Source organism: Rhinopithecus roxellana, chromosome 14 (genome assembly GCF_007565055.1).
Source record: "Rhinopithecus roxellana isolate Shanxi Qingling chromosome 14, ASM756505v1, whole genome shotgun sequence".
Classification (NCBI taxonomy): domain Eukaryota; kingdom Metazoa; phylum Chordata; class Mammalia; order Primates; family Cercopithecidae; genus Rhinopithecus; species Rhinopithecus roxellana.
The window spans coordinates 19,399,203-19,417,095 of NC_044562.1; the positions used below are offsets into that span (position 1 = coordinate 19,399,203).

General features: G+C 45.7%; 2 protein-coding genes across 4 annotated transcripts in view; one reads left to right on the forward strand and one right to left on the reverse strand.

Moving 5' to 3' along the window:
• Positions 1–11,972, reverse strand: part of FBXO36 (F-box protein 36) — a 97,770-nt gene extending 85,798 nt beyond the window's left edge. For 2 of the 3 annotated variants that reach the window (XM_030917081.1, XM_010370762.2), the window contains exon 1: positions 11,683–11,971. In XM_030917081.1, coding sequence (XP_030772941.1) covers positions 11,683–11,778 — 96 coding nt within the window. In that variant the 5' untranslated portion in view covers positions 11,779–11,971. Of the gene's footprint in view, positions 1–11,682 lie in introns of all 3 variants that reach the window. The other variant, XM_030917080.1, reaches the window with a different exon arrangement.
• Positions 11,973–12,279: 307 nt separating this feature from the next.
• Positions 12,280–17,893, forward strand: part of TRIP12 (thyroid hormone receptor interactor 12) — a 155,760-nt gene continuing 150,146 nt past the window's right edge. The window contains exon 1 of the mRNA XM_030917083.1: positions 12,280–12,412. The gene's annotated coding sequence lies outside the window, so the exon portion shown is untranslated. The remainder of the gene's footprint in view (positions 12,413–17,893) is intronic.

A 17,893-nucleotide genomic window follows, 5' to 3' on the forward strand; every position in this document is an offset into this window, starting at 1 on the left:
AATAGCTGGGACTATAGGCTCGCACCCCTGCACCTGGCTCATGATGCTTCTCTTTAAGAAATACTGGCCTGGTATGGCCGGGCGCGGTGGCTCAAGCCTGTAATCCCAGCACTTTGGGAGGCCAAGATGGGTGGATCACGAGGTCAGGAGATCGAGACCATCCTGGCTAACACGGTGAAACCCCGTCTCTACTAAAAAAAATACAAAAAACTAGCCGGGCGTGGTGGCAGGGCGCCTGTAGTCCCAGCTACTCGGGAGGCTGAGGCAGGAGAATGGCGTGAACCCGGGAGGTGGAGCTTGCAGTGAGCTGAGATCCGGCCACTGCACTCCAGCCCGGGCGGCAGAGCGAGACTCCGTCTCAAAAAAAAAAAAAAAAAAAAAAAGAAATACTGGCCTGGAGTGCTTTTTAACATACATCTGGTTCTCACTATATTTGTGAAGGAGCCACAACTTAACTTTACAGAAGAACGGAATGGAACATCAGGCAGGTTACGCCAGGTCACACAGCTACTAATACACACTCTTTTTGTGTGTGTCTGTGTGTGTGTGTGACAGAGTTTTGTTCTTTTGTCCAGGCTGCAGTGAAGTGGTGTGATCTCGGCTCACTGCAACCTCTGCCCCACTACCTGGGTTCAAGTGATTCTCCTGCCTCAGTCTCCCGAGTAGCTAGAATTATAGGAATCTACTTTTTGTATTTTTAGTAGAGGTTTCACCATGTTGGCCAGGTTGCTCTTGAACTCCTGACCTCAGGTGATCCACCCGCCTTGGCCTCCCAAATGGATTACAGGCGTGAGCCACCGTGTCCAGCCTCTAATACACAATCTTTGACGCAAACTCAATTTTTCCTTTTTTTTTTCTTTTTTGAGATGGAATCTCGCTCTGTCGCCCGCCCAGGTTGGAGTGCAATAGCACAATCTCGGCTCACTGCAACCTCCGCCTCTCGGTTTCAAGTGATTCTGAGTAGCTGGGATTACAGGCGTGCGCCACCAGCCTGGCTAATTTTTAATTTTTAGTAGAGACGGGGTTTCACCATGTTGGTCAGGCTGTTCTTGAACTCCAGACCTCATGATCCGCCCACCTTGGCCTCCCAAAGTGCTGGGATTACAGGCATGAGCCACCATGCCCAGCTATGCAAACTCAATTTTTCTTTTTCTTTTTTTTTTTTTTTTTTTTGAGGCGGAGTCTCGCTCTGTCTCCCGGACTGGAGTGCAGTGGCCGGATCTCAGCTCACTGCAAGCTCCGCCTCCCGGGTTTACAACATTCTCCTGCCTCAGCCTCCCGAGTAGCTGGGACTACAGGCGCCCGCCACCTCGCCCGGCTAGTTTTTTTGTATTTTTAGTAGAGACGGGGTTTCACCGTGTTAGCCAGGATGGTCTCGATCTCCTGACCTCGTGATCCGCCCGTCTCGGCCACTCAATTTTTCTAAAAGAAAAAAACAAAAACAAAACAAAAACCTCCAATGCTTTTTCCAGCATAAAACACCACTTTCTTTTCTTTTCTTTTTTGAGACGGAGTCTTGCTTTGTTGCCCAGGCTGGCTAGAGTGCAGTGGTGCGATCTCGGCTCACTGCAACCTCCAACTCCTAGGTTCAAGTGATTCTCCTGCTTCAGCCTCCTGAGTAACTGGGATTACAAGTGCACCACCATGCCCGACTAATTTTTTTTTTTTTTTTTTTGAGATAAAGTTTCACTCCTGTTGCCTAGAGTGCAATGACACGATCTTGGCTCACTGCAACCTCCAACTCCCGAGTTCAAGCGATTCTCCTGCCTCAGCCTTCTGAGTAGCTGGGATTACAGGTGCCCACCACCACACCAGGCTAATTTTGTACCTTTAGTAGAGATGAGGGTTCTCCATGTTGGTCAGGCTGGTCTCGAACTCCCGACCTTAGGTGATCCACCTGAGTCAGCCTCCTAAAGTGCTGGGATTACAGGCGTGAGCCACTGTGCGTGGCCCTGGCTAATTTTTGTATTTTTTTGTGGAGACAGGGTTTCGCCATGTTGGTCAGGCTGGTCTCGAACTCCAGACCTCGTGCTCTGCCCACCTCGGCCTCCTAAAGTGCTGGGATTACAGGTGTAAGCCACCGTGCCCAGCCTAAAACACGACTTTCTTAGATGGGCATGGTGGAATGGGACTGTAGTCTGCTATTTTCAGGGGGCTAAACTGGGTAGATCGCTTGAGCATGGGAGTTGGAGGCTGCAGTGAGCTATGATTGCACCACTGCACTCCAGCTTAGGTGACAGATCAAGACCCTGTCTTAAAAAAAAAAAATTATATACACATATACAAACAAAAAACAAAAACAAAACAAAACACTACTTTCCCGTGAAACAGCATTTTATTTTATTTTTTTGAGATGAAGTCTCACTCTTCGCCCAGGCCAGAGTGCAATGGCACGATCTTGGTTCACTGCAACTTCCACCTCTCAGGTTCAAGTGGTTCTCCTGCCTCAGCCTCCGGAGTAGCTGGGATTACAGGCACGTGCTACCACACCCAGCTCAGTCTTGTATTTTTAGTAGAGATGGAGTTTCACCATGCTGGCCAGGCTGGTCTTGAACCCCTGACCTCGTGATCTGCCTGCCTTGGCCTCCCAAAGTGCTGGGATTACAGGTGTGAGCCAACATGCTGGTCGTGAAACATCCTTTTAGAGCTGGGTAAAGCCTAGTGATCTCTTAGACTAGTAACCTTATTATGCTGATGAGCAAATAGGGCTCGGACAAATTAAGTGCCTTGCCCCAGGTCAAGAGCTTGCAGACTGCAGGAGGAATGAAAGGATCCGTGACTCAGTGACTTCCAATTAAGTGCTCTACTGCCCCATATAATTATGAAGCAAATCTATGTCAATGTAGGGTGAGACCAAATTAACTGCCCAGATTGAGTAGGCACTCACAGGTACCACGTGAACAATTTACCTGGGAAAAGGTGATAATGGAGCGATGTCCAGTTGTCATGTGATTTTGAAATAAGAATTTAGGAGCCACTTGACTAGACTAACTAAACAGTGAATACTGTTATTTTTAAGAGTTTAATCACCTTACTTGGATCCTGCCATCCCTCTCCTCAGAAAAGTGCCATATGCCACTTAAAAAAATTAAGAGAAGCGAAATGAAAAATTTCTGACTACAAATGATTTCACAACTCAAATTGGGCACATCCTGGAGTGTCACAAGACACAATGATTGGGAATCATTTTTCTGAAGTGTGTCAGACATGAGGAACAGAAGAATCATGCAGTTTATCATTATAAACACCTGGCCTAACCTGTAGGGCAGGGAAGGGAATGTTTGCTGCACTTGCTGCCGTCAGGAGGAGCAGTGAGGGAGTCAATGACAGCAGGAGGCAAACCACAGCACACCTTGAGGAGGGCTCCAGCACAGCTGAGCTGGGCTGAGGTTCTCAAGCGCAGTGGCGAAGGGGTAAAGCATCTCTCTTTTGTTTTTGTTTTGAGACGGAGTCTCACTCTGTCGCCCACGCTGGAGTGCAGTGCAATCGCAGTTCACTGCAACTGCCGCCTCCCAAGTTCAAGCAATTCTCCTGCCTCAGCCTCCCAAGTAGCTGGGATTACAGGCGCCCACCACCACACCCAGCTTAATTTTTGTATTTTTAGTAGAGATGGAGTTTCACCATGTTGGTCAGGCTGGTCTCGAACTCCTGACCTCAGGTGATCCGCCTGCGTTGGCCTCTCAAAGTGCTGGGATTATAGGCGTGAGTCATCGCACTGGCCTAAAACATCTCTCTTAAGAAGGAAGAATAAGAGACTTTCAAAGAAAAACAAAAAGACAGCTGAAAAGAGGAGTGTAAATCAACACATAAACAACAGAGATGAGGAAAATAATTTTTTGCCTTTAAGATACAGGGTCTCGTGGCTCACTGAAGCCTCAAACACCTAGGTTCAAGTGATCCTCCCGCCTCAGCCTCCTGAGTAGCTGGGACTACAGGCTCATGTCACCATGCCCAACTAATTATTTATTTTTAAAAATAGAGAAGGGGGTCTTGTTATGTTGGCCAGGTTGGTCTTGAACTCCTGGCGTCAAGTAATCTTTCTGCCTAGGTCTCCCAACGTGCTAGGATTATCTGTGTGAGCCACCATGCCTGGACAATTTTTAGATTGTTTTGTAGAGATGGGATCTCGCTATGATGACCAGGCTGTGGAAATAAATAAGCACAAGTTATGATACTGACTTTTGGAATTTAAAAGGAGCAGCAGCTGTTCTTTCTGTGTGGAAACATTTTGGCTGTGGACGGTGGTCAGTGGGCAGAATGGACATGGTAGCTTAGAAGTCTGCAAAAACATTCTTTTTTTTTTTTTTTTTGAGACAAAGTCTTACTCTATTGCACAAGCTAGAGGGCAGTGGCATGATCTCCGTTCACTGCAACCTCCACCTCCTGGGTTGAAGCAATTATCCTGCCTCAGCCTCCCGAGTAGCTGGGATTACAGGTGTGCGCCACCATGCCCAGCTAATTTTTTTGTATTTTTAGTAGAATGTTGGCCAGGCTGGTCTTGAACTCCTGACCTCATGATCCACCTGCCTCATCCTCTCAAAGTGCTGGGATTACAGGCATGAGCCACTGCGCCCGACCGTGTCTTTCTTTTTCTTTTTTTTTGAGACAGAGTCTTGCTCTGTTGCCCAGGCTGGAGTGCAGTGACTGGATCTCAGCTCACTGCAAGCTTCGCCTCCTGGGTTCAAGCCATTCTCCTGCGTCAGTCTGCCAAGTAGCTGGGACTATAGGCGCCCGCTCCCACGCCTGGCTAAGTTTTGTATTTTTTTTTTAGTAGAGACAGGGTTTCACCATGTTGGCCAGGATGGTCTTGATCTCCTGACCTTGTGATCTGCCTGCTTCAGACTCCCAAAGTGCTGGGATTACAGGTGTGAGCTACCACACCTGGCCCCTTTAGTTTCTCAAAAGTAATTGTTACTTATATTAAAAAGAAAAAGAGGCCAGGTGCGGTGGCTCATGCCTGTAATCCCAGCACTTTGGGAGGTCGAGGCGGGTGGATTACTTGAGGCCAGGAGTTCGAGACCAGTCTGGCAAACATTGTGAAACCCCATCTCTACTAAAAATACAAAAATTAGCCGGGCGGGGTGGTACATGCCTTTAGTCCCAGCTACTTGGGAGGCTGAGGCAGGAGAATCACTTGAACCCGGGAGGTGGAGGTTGCAGTGAGCTGATATCATGCCACCTCACTCCAGCCTGGGTGACAGAGAGAGACTCCATCTAAGAAAAAAAAAAAAAAGGTCAGAAGTTTCTAGACACTAAATCCTCCTTAAGGATGGGTAGAGAAGTTCATGCTTGTAACCCCAGCACTTTGGGACAGAGAGGCGCGAGGACTGCTTGAGCTCAGGAGTTTGAGGCTGCAGTGAGCTGACTGCACCACTGCACACCAGCCTGGATGACAGAATGAGATTCTGCCTCTAAAACAAACAAAAATGCCAAGAAACCTCCTTAAAATTTTGCAAGGGAAATTGGAAAATTAATCATTAATCAATCTGCACTCTCTCTAAAACTGTACAGTTAGAATTATTTTCCCTCCACAAAAACAGCAGGAGTTTGTGACACAGCCATCAAAGCTACCTCAGTATTCAATGAGGGAGGTGGGTGAAAGGCGGTGCTGGCCAAATAGGGGGAATACAAGCAGGACGCTACCTCAGTGTGAGAGTTATCCATTTACACTTTCATTTTAAATCTTTATTGCTTTTCTCTGATTATAAAAAGAAATGCTCATGGTAGAAAATTCAGATGTTTCAGAAATATGAATGCAAAGAGTAAAAATCTGTAACTCTAAGAATGCATCATTCCAGCTTTTTCTTTTAAGAATTATTTAAAACCTCACTAACATTTATTTAAAACACTTTTTTTAAAGTAGGATATGCTATGTTTAATCCAGCAACTTGCTTTTCTTGCTAGATTTTATTTGGTCTACTGAGTAAACAGAGATCCACCGCATTGTTTTTGAAAAGTTGGATAGTATTCTATGGCATGAATGAATCACAGTTTAACCACATTTCCTCTCATGGAAAAATGTTTTTACAATTATTGACTTTGGTGAATAATCTTGCTCACATATCCTTGTGCATATGTGATAGCATTTTTGGATATCCAAATCCTAGAAATGGATTTGCTGGGTCAAAGGGTGCGTGCATTAACATTTTTATTAGACTGCATTTACATTTTAAATCTTTAAAATTGGTCTGCAGTTTGAAATGGCACTAGCTCAATTTTTTGTTGTCTCTCGCTCAGCTGTCACCAAGTCTAGTTTTAATTCCTTTGTCAGAAGTCATTGAGATGACAGCTTCCTGTCACAGGCTGGTATGCAACCTCAGGTGTTTTAAGTCTCTTAGTGCGACAACTCTAATGCACTTCAAAAATAATTGCCATTTTTTTTAGGGGGGTGAGCATTTTCTTTTTTTTTTTTTTTTTTTTTTTTCAGATGACACTAGCTTCAGATATCTTTTTGGAGCTTTGGATAGGATTTAGTAAAAGAGATAAAACAAGACTAATCTATTGCCTAATTCTTCCTTCTTTCATCTGCTGGAGTTAACTATGACATATTGGTGCTCTTCGGACAACCACCTGGGTTATTGGCTGCAAGAGGCCATATCTGCCAGTTCCCATCTACTTAGCATACCATTACTCTCTTTCTAACACTTTTCCAGTATTTGTCATGTTAAACCTAAATTAACTGTTCTGGCCACCTAAGCAACACTTCCATTTTGAGAGGACAAAGAGGACACCATGTCAAGAGTACAATACTGGTAACAGTACCCTCCTGGACCACTTAGTATAAAGTGATTTTTTGCGTCTTCTAGAGTCATAGATTTCAAAACACCTGCACTCATTAACTTGCCAATTGGTCATGAACTTCCTTTGGAGTTAAAAAAAAAAGACAATATATAAAAGATTAGCCATTAAAGTTTTTAAAAATCAAATACTAGCTACATTCTCCCCATATAAATAAGAATATATATGCGTCATCAGAGTAGGAACTAAATAATATTCAACATTCTTTCTAGCCCTGGCCGGTTCGGTGTCTTACCCCTGTAATTCCAGAATTTTGGGAGGCCGAGGTGGGCAGATCACTTGAGGCCAGGAGTTCGGGATCAGCCTGGCCAATATGGTGAAACCCTGTCTCTACTAAAAATATAAAAATTAGCTGGGCTTGGTGGCGGGTGCCTGTAATCCCAGCTACTCGTGAGGCTGAGGCAGAAGAATCGCTTCAACCCAGAAGGCGGAGGTTGAGATCGCCCCACTGCACTCCAGCCTGGGTGACAGAGTGAGACTCTTGTCACAAAAACAAAAAAAAACAAAGATCCTTTCCAGCCCTAACACTTTATTAATCTACAGGTTTTCAAAGAATTAGAATCCCGTATAAGAAAATATAGGTAAACTAGTACTAGAACTAGAGTAAGAATAACAGTAAAAAAAAAATTTTTTTTTTGAGGTACAGTCTCGCTCTGTTGCCCAGTGGTGAGATCTCAGCTTACTGCAACCTTTGTCTCCTGGGTTCAAGTGATTATCCTGATTCAGCCTACCCAGTGGCTGGGATTACAGGCTCATGCTACTATGCCCGGCTAATTTTTGTATTTTTAGTAGAGACAGGGTTTCACCATGTTGGCCAGGCTGGTGTTGAATTCCTGACCTCAAGTGATCCACCCTTCGGGCTCCCAAAGTGCTGGAATTACAGGTGTGAGCCACCACACCTGGCCAAGTAAATCTTATTATTTATTTATTTATTTTAAAGACTGAGTCTTGCTGTGTTGCCCAGGCTGGAGAGCAGTGGTGGGATCTCCGGTCACTGCAACCTTTGCCTCCAGGGTTCAAGCGATTCTCCTGCCTCAGCCTCCCGAGTAGCTGGGACTACAGGCGTGCATCACCATGCCCAGCTAATTTTTTGTATTTTTAGTAGAGACGGGGTTTTGCCATGTTGGCCAGGCTGGTCTCGAGCTCCTGGCCTCAAGTGATCTGCTTGCCTTGGCCTCCCAAAGTGCTGAGATTACAGGCATGAGCCACTGTGCTCAGCCTCTTTTTTTTTTTTTTTCAAGAGAAGGGGTCTTGCTATGTTGCCCAGGTTGGTCTGAAACTCCTTAGCTCAAGCAATCCTCCCACCTGAGCCTCCCCAAATTCTAGGATTATAGGTTTGAGCCACTGTGCCCAACCCTTGAGTGAATCTTTGATTTAGAAAGCAGTGCACTATTTTTTCTAAAGCTGGAGATCATCATTATAAAGATCAGCTTTGAGAAACTAAACTGACCCCAAGCTATAATCTGAAAGTTATTTTTTTGAATAAAAAAACCCCCCAAGCCCAAAAAAAGATGGTATCAAGTAGAAAAAGAGAAGCGCCTGTATAAGCATACAATATATTTCAAATGTTACTATATAAACAAAGGAAATATTTATGTATAACATTTATATTCTGGACTCTGTCAGTGGTGGTATGACACTAATGAGAGAAATAGCTGCCCTCAAATCCATGTCAAATGTGCAGTTATTTGGATTTATAAGGCCAACGAAAAAGATGCAGTGAAAAAGAGACTAAAAAGCAGAATCAGCCCGAAAGAAAGATTCATCTAAATCTGGGGCATAATTTGGATAATATACAACATTAAAAAAATAAAGACAGGAGAAAGAGGAGGAAATGTACAAGAAATAATTTTAGAAAGTCATTCCAGAAAAAAAAATCTATCTTATAAAACACATTTTAATGCTAGTCTTTTAGTACTTATTTATGTCAGGCCACCTCTTACTGGATGTTTGGTTTCCTGTGCTGAGACTCAGAAAAATTGTCTTGTGGTTAGAAAATAGCATATTCTCAAGGCAGTTGACTGAAAAGTATATTTTTTTGGCATGCCATTTTTTACAACAAATTTTACTTTAAAAAGAGGGTGAATTAATTAGCTTGGAGATTAACTCTCACTGGTAGAAGTATAGTGGATTTATTCAGCATGCTTAAAAAAGAAAATGGATCAGAATTTAGGATTTTATATATATGTAACTGACAGAACCTGAGATAAAGGGGATTTTTTCACCTGCAAAAATAAAAAGAAAGAAAGAAAAAGAAAAATTAAGAACACTGAAGGGATGGTGGGAAAGATTTCTTAAAAAGAGGAGTTAGGGCCGGGCGTGGTGGCTCACGCCTGTAATCCCAGCACTTTGGGAGGCCGAGGCGGGCGGATCATGAGGTCAGGAGATCGAGACCATCCTGGCTAACACAGTGAAACCCCATCTCAAAAATACAAAAAATTAGCCAGGCGTGGTGGCGGGCGCCTTTAGTCCCAGCTACTTGGGAGGCTGAGGTAGGAGAATGGCGTGAACCCAGGAGGTGGAGCTTGCAGTGAGCCAAGATTGCACCACTGCACTCCAGCCTGGGCGACAGAGCACGATTCCGTCTCAAAAAAAAAAAAAAAAAGAAAAAAAAAGAGTAGTTAGAGGAAGGCATGCGCCTAAGTTAGACTTGAGGGCAAAGTCTGAAGAACGTCAACAACAGAAGTATTCTTTAGGAAGCCGAATGCCAGGAGCACTCCTAAGGATAATTTACTAAAATAAAAAGGTAAACACATTCAGCCTGTTGAGGCTTACAAATGAGAGAAATGAAGCATGCTTGTAAAATACCAGATCCTCAAAGGAAAGAAAATGCTAAAAAAGACAAAGTTTTAAAGGCTGTAGGGTAAAAATTAAAACATTCTAACTTACTTGAGGTAGATGAAAATAGAAAATCACGTAAGATTAGAATAGATTATATTTTTGACCACTCATGTTAGGAGGTGAAGAAATGTCAGGATCATAAATCTTAAAGCTGGCCAGGCGTGGTGGCTCAAGTCTATAATCCCAGCACTTTGTGAGGCCGAGGCTGCTGGATCACCTGATGTCAGTAGTTGGAGACCAGCCTGGCCAACATGGCAAAACCCCGTCTCTACTAAAAACACACACACAAAATTGGACAGGCGTGGTGGTCGGCGCCTGTAATCCCAGTACTTTGGGAGGCCGAGGCGGGTGGATCACTGGAGGTCAGGAGTTTGAGACCAGCCTGGCCAACGGGGCGAAACCCCGTCTCTACTAAAAACACAAAAATTAGCTGGGTGTGGTGGCACACGCCTGTAATCCCAGCTACTAGGGAGGCTGAGGCAGGAGAATCGCTTGAACCCAGGAGGCGGAGGTTGCAGTGAGTTGAGTTTGCGCCACTGCACTCCAGCCAGGGCAACAGAGGGAGACTCCCTCTCGATAAACAAACAAACAAATCTTAAAGCCAATGGAAAAATGAATAATCCGTTTAAAAAATGAACGAGGCCGGAGCGGTGGCTCATGCCTGTAATCCCAGCACTGTGGGAGGCCGAGGCAGGCGGATCACGAGGTCAAGAGATCGAGACCATCCTGGCCAACATGGTGAAACAAGATCGCAGTGAGCTGAGATCGCGCCACTGCACTCAGGCCTGGCGACAGAATGAGACTCGGTCTCAAAAAAAAAAGTACAAAAAAGGATGACTTTCAGTATTTCATAAATCACCAAATGAGCAAAAACCCCTAAAAACAGTTTAATTAAAAATTTGAGGCTGACTCTGGGCCCACTGCCTAGGAATTAGCCCTGCTCCTCAAGGAGCAGTACTGTTTTTTAAAAAAAATTTTTTTGGACATTCTGATATTACATTTGTAATATTTGTAAATCTTAAATTAAAAAATATATTAACATTTATATTTTAAAGATGCTTTTAAAAATATAAACAAATTAACTCATTACCTATTTTGTTTAAGGGCTCCTGGAAAAACCGAGGGAATGATCAATATGCACACCAAAACAAATATATGCAAACTTCTAAATTTCATTTTATAGGAATAGTATCTATTGAAAGCGCAGGGTGCATGAATAACTCAGTGACAGGCGTAAGCTCAGCCAGTATTAGAAACGTCTTCCCAATGGAGGCCGCGCTCAAGTTGAGAATTTCATGGTCACAGTAAATCATCCAAAAGCCCACCTTCAATCACCAAAGTAGGCATAAAAATAGGCCGATGGTTACTTTGGAGATAATATAATCCTCGGTCTTATTGTTGTGGAGCAGATGTCATTATGGGTGGGGCTGAAGCGCAGAGCAGCTGAAACATTTTTGTACCACCACCCGCACACTTTCAATGGGATAGAAGGGACTCAAAAAGGTAAGAGAAGGGCTCCCAATCGTCAATTGCTACTAGAAATAACTAAGTTTTGATGTGGCCATGGCACGAGTAAAGGCCATAAAGAGATTTATAAAATTCTCCATGATTAATTCCTATCCTGGAAAAGAGGCAATCTTCTTTTCCCCTCCCTAGCCGGCTCCTCCTTGGGACACTTGGCTGAGTCTTTCTTTCCCTCCTCACGCTGAGGTGAGGCCGCACGCAAGCCTGGGACGCCCGTTTTCCTCTTCGCGCGGGGGGAACTCTATGGGTAGGAAGCCGGGGTGGCGGGAAAGGAGAGCGCGGCACCGCGGGGATGCAGAGAAGGCTTGCCAGGGACTAGCCGGGCTCGGGGAGAGCAGGGACACGCGGGCCGCCGGACCGAGAAGGCCGAGGTGACGAGGAAAATCTCCCGGCGCGGAGCCGGGACCGGGCGCTTCCGGCGGGCTAAGGCTGCTCTCGGCCTAGCACAGCTTGGGTCCCGGGCCCCAACCGGGCCAGGGAGGGAGTTAGGAGAGAGGATAAACCGTGGCTCGCACTTGCCTGAGTCCGGGTGACCAGTAACTGGTAATAGTCTTTGCTCGGCGGCGGGCCTTGTCCTACAGTTTCAAACAGAGTCTCCGGCAGCCACGACGCCATCTTGGGACGCCACCGCCGTCGCTAAGACAACCAGGAAGGGGCGGGGCTTGGTCGGGTCAAGGGGCCAAAACCCTAGTTTAAATTGAACCACGCTTATGAGCTGGCAGAAGGATTTCTAACCTGAGGCGATTCTCCCCTTCTCCAAGGGTCTCAGGGAACCCTGATCCGTGAAATTTCCAGCTCCAGGTCCCGGGTGACCCGAAGAGGAATTAGTTCCTGCTACCACGGAGGGGAGGGGTGACCCCGGCGGAGGGATACCAAGCGGAGCGCCACAGTCCCCTTCCTGGTCCCTCGAAGGGATCGGGCGGAGATCGGAGGCTGCTGGGAGAGTCGAGCCGGGCGGCGGGGGAGGGAGGGGCGATGTGATGGGCCGCCAGTAGGCAGCGGGGCCGGTCCCGCGGACGAGCCCGTCATCCAGATCCCGAGGGCAAAGTAGTTCCCCGAGCGTGTCAGAGCGGGTGGGGAGGGAGGCGGCACGGGCGGAGGCGCACGCCGAGCGCGGTGCTGCGGCTCAGCTGATAATTGAAGGAACCCGGAGCCGCCGCTGCCGCCGCCGCTGGGGGGGGTGGGGGGAGCTAGTGGAAGTTACTGCCGCGCCACCGAGTCCGGACCGGAGACTTTGGGGCCTAACTAGGTAATTGGGGCGCAGCTTCGGGCGGCGGGGGCAAGCCTGGGGGGAGGGGGCCAGCTGAGGGGTTGGGGGGGCGGGAGGAGGAGCTGGAACAGAAAGTCCCAGGAAGCCCGGTTGTGTCATCGCCGCGATTCGGCCCCCGCTTGGCCTGCTCCCGGCGCCGGCGGCAGCGGAGCCGCGGAAGGACCGGACCGGGGGTGGACGGGAGAGACGCTCGAGGGCCGCCGCGGCCGGAGGGACCGGGGCCTGGCGGGAGGTAGGGGTCGCTGGGTCCCTCCTCCGGCTCCCCGCAATGAGAAGGGCCCTTCAGAGAACCGGGGTAAGGCTTGCGGGTGTTGGGGAGCTCGGTGGGGGTCGAGAGGGGCCGGAAGTGGGCTTTGGAGCTTGGAGGGTGTCTGGGAAGAGAGAAAGTGGGGGGCCGGAAGTGCAGGTGGGGGGTGTGAAGACGGCAAGGGTTCCCCGGAAATGGGACGAGGGGCCCGGAAATCGGGAAAGGGGAGGCTCCGGGACCGTGGACGGCCCGGAAATGGAAACTAGGGAGCAGCTCGAGTGACAACAGTTGTGGGAAGCGAGGGTCAGAGGAGGGAGAGGCCGGAGTGACTTTAGACCGCAGTAAGGGGTTTCCTGCCCAGGGGGACGGCGAGGGACGGTTGAGGGAGGGCAAGCCCGGAGACGGGGTCTGCGCGGGGCAGTTTTTTAAGCCCTGGGAAGTTGAGGCTGAGGGAGGATGATGACGAGGGGGGCATGCAGGGAGGCCTAAAGAAGCCAAGAAACTTGACTGAGAGGAATAGAGTATCCTTTTAAATAGATCAGAATGGAAATTGGTGGTAGGTGGGTTTAACTAAGACTTGGGGGAGGGAGGTGGGCCAATTGTCACCCCAATCGTATTAGCATTCAGAGCGAGTCAGGCGATTAATTTATTTATATGTGGATTACATAAAACCTATTACAACGTTTGTCCATCAGGGCAGCCCCTCTCCTTCCTTCTCCATAGTGAGGGGGTTTTCTAGTACAGGAACAAGTTGGAGGGGAGTTCGAATAACGAAGGTAGTAAAACCTCAAATCCTGTCTTCCTCGGCGTCTTTACCTTCCTCAGAATAAGAAATCCTTAATTTCTTAGACGGAAAAATGCGGAAAAACATAAAAGCACATGTAAATCGGGGGGAAATCACACGTTTGAACTGCTGGTGGGGGACAGGAGGGAATTGGTTACCTTACGTGGTGAGGAGAGAACGGAAGGGGCAGCTTCCAAACCCTTAAGACAGATCTGTTTGTTTTTTTGATAATGCTGTTTTACTTTGTCTGGGGGAGGTTTAGTCTAAGCATCGAGTCTGGTGGTGGGCATAGTTTAATTGCTTCGTTAGTTAATTGGGGGAGGGAATGTGTCTGTGTGTAAAGGTTGGGCCGGTGCGGGGGGGCGGGGGGGGGGGGGGGCGGGTACGGTTAATAGCGCAGTGAATCCGTTCTAAGTGGACGTCTAACTGCTCTCCTGCTATCTTCCTTCCTAGTCGCGGTCCTCGATCTTGTCTGGGCTGCCAGATCACCCGATCTCCGGGCTTTACTCCGTTTTGTAGGCCCTTTAGTGATGTGTTTAACTTTCTATTCCTCTCGAGAGTCTCATTAGATATTTTTGGCATTTCATTTTTTAAAGACCTGGCAAGTTGAGGCTCAGAGTCTCCTCTTTAAAAACCAAACAAAAAATACGGGGTAGAAAGTTGAAAGAGCTATTGAGTGGGGTAAAAAACCGACGCTCAGAACAAAGGTCCTAGTTGTGTTAGAAAAAAAGGCAAGAGGCCTGTATATGAGGCCTGTGTGTGTCGCATTTACACCCCGGGGGGGTTGAGGAATGGAGTTAGCAGAGGTTTAGAGACAATAAATTGTCGAGGATTTTATTGAGGCTGATTTTCATATTTAGCGCATGGAAAGTGATCAATATTAAGTGTAAGTTTTAAAGTATACAAAATTTCTAATTCTTTCTTTTGACACTTCCTCCTGTGTGTTCAGCCCCAGAAATGTTGAACTACTGTGACTATCTTTGTGAGATTGAGGGAGTTTTTTTTTTTCATTTATTTTAAGCTTAAGAGTACATAACATGTTTGGGGTTTGTGGGCTTTGTACACGTCTGCCTTTTCTATGAATGTGCCAATATCCATAAGAATTGGAAAACTGTAATTATTGTTTCCATTAAATCCCCAGTTTTTCAGGAGTGTGAGCAGTTTTTAAGTCTGTTTAGCTGACATTTATACTACTTAGTTTGTGTCTATGAACAGGCTTTTTTTTCTTTTTTTTTTTTTTCATTTACTTTCAAAAAGTTTGAGAACAGTTTTGGCAGTTAGAGTTCCAGAGGGTGCTAAACTATAGTAGTTACATTTAAAAAACGAATGCGATGCTAGGTAGATCACGGTGAAATCAGTACTTTCACCTGGCAAAGCAAATTTGTAGTAATGTATTATTCCATGTATGATTGCTTTCCCATTGTAACTTTTTTTTTTTTTAAAGACAGAGTCTCGCTCTGTCACCCAGGCTGGAGTGCAGTGGTGCAGTCTAGGCTCACTGCAACCTCTGCCTCACGGTTCAAGTGATTCTCCTGCCTCAGCCTCCTGAGTAGCTGGGATTACAGGCACGCGCCACCACGCCCAGCTAATTTTTGCGTTTTTAGTAGAGACAGAGTTTCACCGTATTGGCCACCTCGGGTGATCCGCCTGCCTTAGTCTCCCAAAGTGCTGGGATTACAGGCGAGAGCCACTGCACTGGCCCCAGTGTAACTTTTAAGATTATTGTATTTATGTTATCTAGACAAGGTTTTAATATCCTGCTTTATTTTAGGGTTGTCATCTTAGCAAAGAAAACATCACTGGCTTGGAAATTCACATGCTACCAATTAGTAGCTTTGTGACCTTGAGCTAGTCACTTAACCTATCTGGCCTTCATTTATTTTATCTGTAAAATGGGAGTGGGTAATCTCTATTTTGCCTCACTGGGTGGTTGTGAAACCCAGCAGATGTAATGACTGTGGAAAAAAAAAAAACAACATGCTAAATAAATTAATTTTAGAAAATTATGTTAGCTGTTTTGAGTTCATTTTTAAAAGATACAGCTTCTCATTAGTGGTGGTGGTCCGTGGGGCAGGGGAGATTTAATGTAAAGTAGGTTGAAGGTACAAAGTTGTAGAACTTTATAATTTGAAATTGCTGCTTAATTGGTAGTAGAATTTGGGTCTAATTTTTGTCTTTTTAAAGTTACCTTCTTTTTTTGACATTAGCATGCCAGATACTTGTTTGCCATCATTCTACCTAATAAACTTGTTTATCTGTTTAAAGAAACTTCAAATTTGTTTACGTTTTTTATTGACAAAATTTGTACCTTTTCTGGTTTGTGACTCATGACTTAATATAGGAGATTACAATTAGGGAATAATGCTTCTGAATCTTGGTCACTGTGTTCTATGGAACCTACGGAACTTTCCCTCCTTTTAAGTGGATGGGTAGGGATCTTTTTCAGCAAATGTGATACCAGTTGCTCCTTTATTTTTTGTTTGCTATTTGATGGACTCAAGTCAAAACAGCAACCTACTTGGTTTTTTTATCTTCACTGAAATTCTCCTTGCAATTGCCTGTTTGACATGGACTTTTTCCTCTTTTAAATCAAGCAAGCACCCACTATGTACAGAAAAACATAGAAGATAAAGGACGTAAGGAACAACTTAAAATTCATCCCTTCAGATTTAATGAAGATTTAACTTCCTCAAACAAGTTTCTACCTGTGATCTTTATATTTCTGATTATCTGTACTTGCTTCATTTTTGCATTACAATATTGTATTTGTTGACATGTGTTGCTTTTGTTTCCCTGATTGGATTATAGGCTTCCTGAGGGCAAGGATGATTTCATATCAGTGTGGTATGTGTGAAGGTATGCTCATAAACCTGATTGGTCTGGGTGAGGTCGCACTGGAGATGGGGATTTGGGAGGCGGGAGGTGGGAGGATCGCTTGAGGCTAGGAGTTGTAGCCCAGGCAACATAGTGAGACTGTCTCCCCAAAAAAGAAAAAATTAGCAGGGCACGGTGGCATGCGTCAGTAGTTCTAGGCAACTCTGGAGGCTGGAGCGGAAGGATTGCTTGAACCCAGAGATTTGAAGTTAATAGTTATCATCACACCACTGCACTCCAACCTGCTTGGAAGGGTTCTTTGACCCCGGCAGATTCTTCAGAATGCTTTCTGTTGGTTGGTTCAGTGATCATGGCCTCTTCACATCTCCCCTGACTAATGTGCCATTAGAGTGCCTGGATGGATATCAACTGTCACTGCCATGGTTTAGTGTTAAGCCAGTGGCTTATTCTGTGCCACTTTTTTCATAGGCCAAGCTTTAGTTAATAAGGCCCAAGCCTGAGGGGAGTCCAAGCCAAATAGGGTGGAAGAGTAAAAATCTGGTGGACATTACAGAATAAATATAATTTTTAGATTGTTGTATATAATCTTAGTGCTTGGTAATTTTTTTTTTTGAGACAGAGTCTCGCTCTGTCGCTCAGGCTGGAGTGCAGTGGCGCAATCTCAGCTCACTGCAAGCTCCGCTTTCCGGGTTCACGCCATTCTCCTACCTCAGCCTCCCAAGTAGCTGGGACTACAGGTGCCCGCCACCATGCCCTGCTAATTTTTTTATATTTTTAGTAGATATGGGGTTTCACTGTGTTAGCCAGGATGGTCTCGATCTCCTGATCTTGTGATCCCTCCGCCTCAGCCTCCCAAAATGCTGGGATAACAGGCGTGAGCCACCGCACCCGGCCAGTGCTTGGTAATTCTTAACGTGTAGTGTAGTGTCGTGTAGTGTAATGTAAGCTTTACTTGTGTATTTTCTTTTGGTACTTGTGTATCATTTCAGCAGCTGTGTTGCAGTTGCAGACTTGAAGACATAACCTCAAAGCAGCTGTTCTCTACCTCTCTGCTGGGTTTCTCTATGCATAATGGATGCTTGCTGTTATTTGTAATAAATAGATAAGTATACTGATGCTATACCTGTCCCCCCTTTTTTTTTTAAAGGTAAAATTTAACTCAGCTAATGTCTTGGATTTTTAAAAAATGTAGTTCTTTAATATCCTAACTTACTGGTAATTTTAGGTTGTTGGCAAAAAGAGGTTTCCTAGACTGAAATAAGTCTGTTCAGTCATTTTTCTCTGAGGCCTTTTAGATTTTGGTTGTTTCTTGTGATTTCAGTGATTTCATTAAATCATTGGATAGAAGAAAAAGGAACTTAACTCATTATTCAGGCTTACATGCTTTTTTCTTGAGAGTGCAGAAGCTATTGGCAGCAGTCAGTTTCATGGTTATGCTTGTTTGTTTGTTTGTTGAGACGGAGTCTCACTCTTGTCGCCCAGGCTGGAGTGCAGTGGCGTAATCTCGACTCACTGCAACCTCCACCTTCCGGGTTCAAGCGATTCTCCTGCTGCAGCCTCCCAAGTACTGGGATCACAGACAGGCGCCACCATA